At 51.6% G+C, this 9127-nt stretch overlaps 1 protein-coding gene across 1 annotated transcript; it reads left to right on the forward strand.

The window, feature by feature from the left end:
* The first annotated feature begins 7819 nt into the window (after positions 1–7819).
* On the forward strand, positions 7820–8764 carry LOC104296846 (olfactory receptor 14A16). The gene has a single exon (XM_009896702.2). The coding sequence runs from the start codon at positions 7832–7834 to the stop codon at positions 8762–8764; it is 933 nt and encodes a 310-aa protein (XP_009895004.1). The 5' UTR covers positions 7820–7831.
* Positions 8765–9127: the final 363 nt, after the last annotated feature.

The raw sequence follows: 9127 nt of genomic DNA on the forward strand, positions 1-9127 counted from the left end.
TCTCAGAGTGTGTTTTTTCATTGTGTCAAGGGATGTTAGGTGTTTTGGGGGACCTGGAGAGTTCTAGGATTGATTTTCAGAATCATTGGAGGGTGTAGAGGGGATCTCAGGGAGTTCTTTGGAAGCGCTTGGAAAGCTTCTGTCAGCTTCCCACTAAGGGACTCAGCTGCTTCCCAGTAATCCTTGGGCTTCCAAAAGCCTTCTCCTTAGCTCAGCAGTGTTCCTGATGCATTCCTGCTGACCTGGGGCTTCCCCCAGGCTTTCCACCCACTGTCACTGCAGGTGGGACTGGAAAACTCTCAAACTAATCTCAAATCCCTATTACAAGAGTAATATGGATGTGCTGGAAGGTGTCAGAGGGCTGGAGCACCTCTCCTATGAGGACAGACTGAAGGAGTTGGGGCTGTTCACTCTGGAGAAGAGAAGTCTCCAAGGTGACCTAATTGTGGCCTTCTAGTATATGAAGGGGGCCTACAAGAAGGCTGGGGAGGGACTTCTCAGGATCTCAGGTAGTGACAGGACTAGGGGGAATGGAATGAAGCTGGAGGTAGGGAGATTCAGGCTGGAGGTGAGGAGGAAGTTCTTCCCCATGAGAGTGGTGAAGCCCTGGAATGAGTTGTCCAGGGAGGTGGTTGAGGCCCCATCCCTGGAGGTGTTTAAGCCCAGGCTGGATGAGGCTGTGGCCAGCCTGATCTAGTGTGGGATGTCCCTGCCCATGGCAGGAGGGTTGGACCTAGATGATCCTTGTTGTGCCTTCCAACCCTGACTGATACTTTGATGCTACTATGAAACTGTGAGAGCTGTCCCACCGTGGGAAGCCTTTAGGGCTGGTGAGCCAGCGCTGGATGCCAGGTGCTGCTGATCCCTTGCTTTAGAATTCCCTGCCTCTCCTCCTCTCCTGTCCTGCAGCTGCTGTTCTGCAAACCAGGGCAGTCGCTGGGCCGTGTGTAGAGCCTCTGATTCTCTGCTGACCAACTCCAAGCTGCAAAGTTGTTTTCCTGTGTGAGCCAAGAACAACATCCTGCATAAGCCAGACGTGCTGGCACCTTTGATTGGAGCATGCTTTAGTTTGTACACAGGGCTGGATTCTACTGATGCCATGAATGCCATGCTTTAGGATTCCCAGCTTCTCCTCCTTTCCTATACTTCTCACTTTTCCCTTGGCACTGAGAAGCAAAGATAAGATTAAAGTGTGTTTGACAACAGCTCCTTGGTTCCATCTTGGTTTTATTTGGGGGGATCCTTAAAAGAACCTTCACTGCTGTGACAGAAGGTTGAGATAGAACACCTTTCAGGTTTCAGTCTCCTGCCTCACACTCCCTGGAATGACTGAAGGGCATCAGTGGGGCAGCAGAATTCCTGCTGGAAGCACAGTGTCCACAGTAAACAGCAAAGCCACTGACAGGGTAGTGGAAAGCCCCTTGGTGTAGTAACACACAGGGTCAGTTTGTGGTGGCACAGGGTCACCACAAGCATGGCTTCCAAGCCAAGATGGTTCCAAGTGAAGACCTTTATTGTGAAGCCCAGCAAAGCCATTTCTTGTGTTACAGTTAACTTACAGATTCTTCTAATGCAGTGTTGCCACACTCTGATTGGTTACATTTCTACTGACATGCACTTAAGCAAAGCATACAATAGCTTAACGCTAGCAAACAGCTTCTGAACAGATCCAGCCCAATCCTGCCTGGTCTTTCTTTTCAGTCCCTGATAAGGTGTACATCCCTGGACTCAAGACAAACCATAGCTGTCCCAATGCTATCTGAAAATAACCCTTCTCCTACACCACCACTGCTTGTCAGGTGGAGGCTTTGGTGAAATCGTTTGCTGCTGCTGTTCGTGTATGAAAACCTTGTTTCAGATGTGGGCAGCTGGGACATTAGAAGAAGTCCTGTCCACGAAAAGCTAATGGCAATAAAGGGCATGGGAGCCTGTTCCTCTCTGCCCCCTGTGCACAATATGGCAAGAATGAAACCTCCCTAAAGATGGCTGCTTTGAGTTTAATAACCCAAGACAACCTCCTCACCCGAGAAATAATTCAGGAAACAGGAAGCAGAGCACCATGGGAGCCTGCACACAGGCACAAGTGCCTCCCCACGGCACCTTTCAGGCTTATGGGGTCAGTTGCAAGCAAGAACCAGCGGCAGTGCTGGAGTGGATGTCACCACAGACGTTTCACTCACTGTAGTGGATGAATTGCTTAACCACCTCTCAGAGCGGTATGAACCCTGTCACAGTAACTCATTTCTTGTCATTACAGTCTGTGAGCAATCCTTTGGCACAAAAGGCCCTGATGCTGGTCTGCAATTTACAGACCCTTGATTGGGAAGGCCCCTGGGATCTTGTGACCTGGGGCCATGGCTGTGCTTGTGTTTCCACAGATGCCAGGGTCCAGCGGGTCTCTGTTTGTTGTGTTTGGACTACTCCAGAGCACGATCAATGGAAACAATGCCCTCAGCCCCCATCAACTAACTCCATGGGATAGCAAAACATTTGGGCAGCACTGCTGCATGCATTAGAATAGAATAGAATAGAATAGAATAGAATAGAATAGAATAAACTGTGTTGGAAGAGACCTTCAAGATCATCGCATCCAACCCCTCAACCAATCCACCCCACCTAAACAACTAGCCCGTGGCACCAAGCACCCTATCAAGTCTCTTCCTGAAAACCACCAATGACAGTGACTCCACCACCTCCCCAGGCAGCCCATTCCAATGGGCAATCACTCTCTCTGTATAGAACTTCTTCCTCACATCCAACCTAAACCTCCCCTCAAACCTGGAATTTAAATGCCTGTCAAAACTAAATTGTAACAGACCAGTAAGGTGTTTTGAGCATCAGGATGTGTGGGATGATAATTTGCTCTTTGCCCCATTAGAGCCCCAAGAAGTAGATATTTTAGGGAGCTTACAAGCAGAAAGCTGTGTGTACCTGCAGCATACATCTGGAGCTGATACAGTACTATGATCTCTAATCACACTCACTTTGCCTTAAAGCCATGCAGGCTTAGCCTAACAGCTGAATGAGATGATCATGGAGGTTTGGAGAACAAAGCTGAACACATAGCAGCCAGGATAATCTTGCTTCAAATTGCTACAGCAAAGCACCAGCTCAGCTAAGGGAACTGGCATCTTGGGTTGCAAAACAAGACAAGGAAACATCAAAAGTGTTGCTTGAATTAGCCACTGATGTGGAGAGTGTCAGCCCTGCCAGGCTGCAAAATCGAGCTGCTGTTGGTTCTTTGTTCTCAGCTCCCGGTCAGGGCTGGACAGAATGTGGTGGTCTGTGTTGTACACACTGAAGTGATCATTCTAAACATAGACATAAGAGTACTACAAACTGGGCTGGGAATATTGCTGATTGGATTAATCCTGGTGTTGGCAGTGCCCTGTTCATACGTGGCACACGTGGCAGCTCCTCTCCCGCTACGGCAGGGCTAGGCATATGTGGACTCGGTGTCGATCAAGTCCCTTCTCCCCGGCAGCTGGGCAGGTCTTACCCTCGGGGGCTGGTCCAGTCCTCCGGTGGCACGGTGGGCTCTCCCGGTCGGTACAACTGGCTGTGGTGATGCTGGGCTTCTTGGGCTCAGCGAAGGTCCTCCCTCTGGAGATGATCCTCACGATTGCTTCTCACGGTGCAGAGGCTTTCAATATGCATGCAGGTGTGACAGAAGCTAACAACAATCAGCTCAATGGCAGAGGCTATGGCTCGAGAGTTGCTCTCTCGAGCAAGCACAGAGACAAAGCGAACGAGGGGGCAACTTGTTTACCAACTGGGGTGATACTTGTAGATTCCTCGAGGCTGGGTTTGACCAGTGGGCACTCTCATAAACAACTGGCTTCAGCCTATAGAAAGCGTGAAGCTAGAATTATGCCATACTTGGTATTTGCACGAGCACTGCCTGCGCTGGTGTGGTGAAGGCACATTGTGCCGAGACATTGAATCTTGCCCCAGCATGTGGGCAAGCTCCCCCTCCCTCAGGAGGAAGACAAAAGCCAGGCTAGCACGCTGCTGGTGCATGCTGTGCTCGTGCATTCTCCAAATATGGAAGAATTCTAGCTTCATGCTTTCCCATAGGCTGAAGCCAGTTGTTTATGAGAATGCCCATTGGTCAAACCCAGCCTTGAGGTATTCTATAAGTATTACCCCAGTGAGTAAACAAGTGCTTTTCCTGCCTTCCTGCCTTCCTCCTCCATTTCTGTCTCTGTGCTAGCTCGAGAGTTAAGTCCGAGCCACTGCCTCTGCACCTGAGTTTATTGTTTAGCTTCTGTTACATACATGCACGCATATCAAGGCATCTGCATGTGAGAAGCGACTGGAGGAATTACTTCCATAGAGGAAGGATACCACGCTAAGCTGAGAAGCTAGCGTTGCCACAGCCAGTCCCACTGACCGGGAGAGGAACCCCCCCCCCGTCGCTACTGCCTGGACTGGATCAACCCCCGAGGGTAAGATCTGCCTAATTATCGGGGAGAAGGGACTTGACCGTGCCAGGTCCCCGCGCAATTGCTTAACCCCACCACAGTGGAGAGAAGAGCGCCACGTGCCGCTCCGAGCCCTGTTAACTCCAGGGATTCCTCAGCAGCATTCGTGCTTACACTGCACTGAACTCCCCCCGGACCGCTCCGGGTATCCTGCTGTTGCTTTGAGCCCAGCAGACGAGAAGCTGCTGCCTGAGGACTTGCCGAGCCGGGTCCACCCCGCCGATATTCCTCACTCCCGGGGCCGCCCCTGCAGACCCGCGTACTGCCGCGTCCCCCGGGCAAGCCTGCCGGCGATCGCCGTCCCGCCGTGCGGTGCGGATCAACTCTGAGGGCCAGCTCGTCTCCGGACCAGCCCTGCCATTCCATCATACATAGAATACATATACATAGAATACATAGAATAAACCAGGTTGGAAGAGACCTTCAAGATCATCGCGTCCAACCCATCAACCAATCCAACACCGCCCAAGCAACTAACCCACAGCACCAAGCACCCCGTCAAGTCTTCTCCTAAAAACCTCCAGTGATGGCGACTCCACCACCTCCCCAGGCAGCCCATTCCCATGGGCAATCACTCTTTCTGTATAGAACTTTGTCCTAACATCCAGCCTGAATCTCCCCTGGCGCAGCCTGAGACTGTGTCCTCTTGTTCTGGTACTGCTTGCCTGGGAGAAGAGACCAACATCCGTCTGTCTACAACCTCCCTTCAGGTAGTTGTAGAGAGTAATAAGGTCACCCCTGAGTCTCCTCTTCTCCAGGCTAAGCAACCCCAGCTCCCTCAGCCTCTCCTTGTAGGGCTTATGTTCCAAACCCCTCACCAACTTTGTTGCTCTTCTCTGGACTCGTTCCAGCAAGTCAACCTCCTTCCTAAACTGAGGGGCCCAGAACTGGACACAGGACTCGAGGTGCGGCCTAACCAGTGCAGTGTACAGGGGCAGAATGACCTCCCTGCTCCTGCTGGCCACACTGTTCCTGATGCAGGCCAGGATGCCATTGGCCCTCTTAGCTGCCTGGGCACACTGCAGGCTCATGTTCAGTCTACCGTCGACCAGCACCCCCAGGTCCCTCTCTGCCTGGCTGCTCTCCAGCCACTCTGACCCCAGCCTGTAGCTCTGCATGGGGTTGCTGTGGCCAATGTGCAGAACCCAGCACTTGGATGTGTTCAATCTCATGCCGTTGGACTCTGCCCATCTGCCCAGCCTGTCCAGGTCCCTCTGCAGAGCCTCTCTGCCCTCCAGCAGATCAACTCCTGCCCCCAGCTTGGTGTCGTCAGCAAATTTACTGATGATGGACTCGATGCCCTCGTCCAGATCATCAATAAAGATGTTAAAGAGCATGGGGCCCAGCACTGATCCCTGGGGCACACCACTGGTGACTGGCTGCCAGCTGGATGTGGCACCATTCACCACCACTCTCTGGGCTCGGCCCTCCAGCCAGTTCCTAACCCATCGCAGTGTGCTCCCATCCAAGCCATGGGCTGACAGCTTGGCCAGGAGTTTGCTATGGGGAACGGTGTCAAAGGCCTTGCTGAGGTCCAGGTAGACTACATCCACAGCCTGCCCCACATCCACCAGGCAGTCACCTGATCATAGAAGGAGATCATCCTCTCGTGCAAGCCAGCTCTGCGAGACCCCAGTCTCGAACCGGCGGCACACAGGACAGAGCTCCGTCTGAGCTCGACCAGGAGCCGTGCACGTCCCGTCGAGTCGCCATCTAGTGGCCAAGCGGCGGAACTGCACCCTTCTTGCATATAAATACAGAAATAGCTTGTAATCAGCTCAAATAAGTTCTAATCATAATACTAAGCCAGTTCTGGGATATATTTCACGAACGTGCACTAGAACATGTATATAAGTTGGTGATTCATCGGTTATTGACAATTTTATAATAATAATTAAAAAATTAATTTTCATAAATCATGAGTAATAAAGCAATAACCTCCCTCTTCACCACAGCTGGCCTGGCTAATGCCTTGGCTTTTGTCTTCCTCCTGAAGGAGGGGGAACTTGTCCACATGCTGGGACAAGATTCAGTATCTGGGCATAATGTGCCTTCACCACACAAGGGCAGTGAGGTGGTACAAGAGGGCATTCAGAGGGAGGCTGCCCCAGCCCATGGCTTTCTCTCTTAAGAAATAGGCAGGAAGGACAGAGAGATATCAGTGAAAGTTATGAGATCTTGAGCTAGACTTGAAGAGAGGATTTGGTGTCTTCAAAGAAAGAGGCACAGGTACTGGACAACATAGGTCAGCTTGTGGTGGAAACAAGCGAGGGCTGTGGCAAAGCCGAAAGCCCTCATCACCATGGCTGTGGCCATTGTTCTCTGCAACCAGAAGGTAGCTGAGCTTTATTCACAAAGAATTCATTGCCTCCTTGCCCCACCCAGCAGTGTCACACCATAGACCTGCTCCAGCCATTGTACATCCTCACATCCCACTCAGGATGGAAGCCATGCCCTGAGCCATGTGTGAGGAACAGGATTTCCTTTCCTATGGGCTGGATGGCCAAGGATTGGCCTTTTGGCTTGACAAAACCCATCCAGGTTTCCTCGGCATCAGCATGATCTTGACATTGCCTTGAGCTCCCTGTTGTTGTTCTTGCTTCTGGTTTTGACTCTAACAAGCCCCTGGGGAGGCTTTGTCAGTGATGGTTCTTAGTGGGACCTATTAACACTCCAGCTTAATTTGCTGTTTGCATCTGACCTCCTGAGAGATTCCTGCAGCTTCCTCTCAGTCTTGGAGGCTCTGGACTCCACACCAAAGCCACCAGTCCTTAAAATACCTTGATTTGCTGCTGAGCTGGGTCAGGCTCCTAGGCTGGAGGGAGGTGCTGGCAAATGGGCAGCTCTGCCCAGGAGTAGCTCCTTTGCACAGCACAGCAGGGCTGTGGGCACTGTTAGGGGTTCTCGGGGAGATGAGAAAGGCAGAGAGAGCTTCAAGGTGGCCAGGACTGGGGGGGTGTTGAGAGCTCAAAGAGAAGCAACCTTCACAGCCCTGGACATGGTGAGTCTCTGCTGCAGGACAAGGGATTTGCAGTTCCTGGAGCTTGTAAAGCTGCCACATCCCACAGCCTCTGGGATCTCTCTTCTACAGAGGAGCAGGAGGAGGAGATGCTCCAGAGCAGAGCTTCCCATCTGCACCATCAGAGTCACAGGACATGACATCTGCCTTCTGCTGGGATGACTGCAAGGCTGTGAAGCTGGGAGTGCACAAAGTTCCTCCAAGGAAAGAGAAGTAATTTTGAGAGGATTGTCTGGGAAATAGCCATGGAATTGTCTGAAGGAATGATGTCCTAACCTGTGTGATGCCTTCTCCTCTTTCAACAGCCCTCCATGCCCAGAGACAGACAATGTCCAACAGCAGCTCCATCACCCACTTCCTCCTCCTGGCATTCACAGACACTTGGCAGCTGCAGCTCCTGCACTTCTGGCTCTTCCTGGCCATCTACCTGGCTGCCCTGCTGGGTAACAGCCTCATCATCACCACCATAGCCTGTGACCAGCATCTGCACACCCCCATGTATTTCTTTCTCCTGAACCTCTCCCTCATTGACCTGGGTGCCATCTCCACTACTGTCCCCAAATCCATGGTCAATTTCCTCTGGGACACCAGGGACATCTCCTATGCAGGATGTGCTTCTCAAGTGTTTTTCTTTACCATCTTTCTTTCAGGAGAGTTTTATCTCCTCACCATCATGTCCTACGATCGCTACGCTGCCATTTGCAGACCCCTGCACTATGAGACCCTCCTGGGCAGCAGAGTCTGTGTCCACCTGGCAGCAGCTGCCTGGGCCTGTGGCATTCTCAATGCTGTGCTGCACACGGCCGGTACATTTTCCCTGCCCCTCTGCCAGGGCAGTGCTGTGGACCAGTTTTTCTGTGAAATCCCCCAGATCCTCAAGCTGTCTTGCTCCTCATCCTACCTCAGGGAAGTTTGGCTCCTTGCTTTTAGTACTTTTCCATTTGTGGGAGGTTTTGTGTTCATTGTGGTGTCCTATGTGCAGATCTTCAGAGCTGTGCTGAGGATCCCCTCTCAGCAGGGACGCCACAAAGCATTTGCCACCTGCCTGCCTCACCTGGCTGTGGTCTCCCTGTTTATAAGCACTGGCATCTTCGCCTACATGAAGCCCCACTCCATCTCCTCCCCATCCCTGGATCTGGTGGTCGCAGTTCTGTACTCCGTGGTGCCTCCAGCAGTGAACCCTCTCATCTACAGCCTGAGGAACCAGGAGCTGAAGGTTGCCCTGAGCAAACTGATCACTGGATGCCTTCAGAAACAATAAACTCTTTGTCTTCTCCTGCAGAGCAGTTCTGGTGTCACTCACTGCAGGCCCAGCCTGGCTTCTCAAGTGTTTAGTGGTGAGGGTGGATTTTTACTGTTTTTAACATCATCATCATCCCCTTCATAATTCACTCTGCTTTTCTAACTAAGAGTTTGTGTAACAGAACCTCTGTTCCTTGCTTGTTTAAACAAAATAAAGAGCCTCTGAGTAATATTTTTTTCCAAGAGATTGTTCCTCCAGGGCAGTGCTGATGAGCCTCTCTGCCCCAACGAGATTCATCTCAGGTGCTTTGCACAGGCTCATTGCAAATGTCCTTGTCTGTCCATGTTACCCTTTCTGGACTGTGCCTTGAAATAGGCACAG

Source organism: Dryobates pubescens, unplaced genomic scaffold (assembly GCF_014839835.1).
Source record: "Dryobates pubescens isolate bDryPub1 unplaced genomic scaffold, bDryPub1.pri scaffold_74_arrow_ctg1, whole genome shotgun sequence".
Lineage (NCBI taxonomy): Eukaryota > Metazoa > Chordata > Aves > Piciformes > Picidae > Dryobates > Dryobates pubescens.

What these genes read in the sequence shown, in the direction of transcription:
- LOC104296846 (XM_009896702.2), top strand. Translation starts at nt 7,832, where the DNA reads ATGTCCAACAGCAGCTCCATCACCCACTTCCTCCTCCTGGCATTCACA.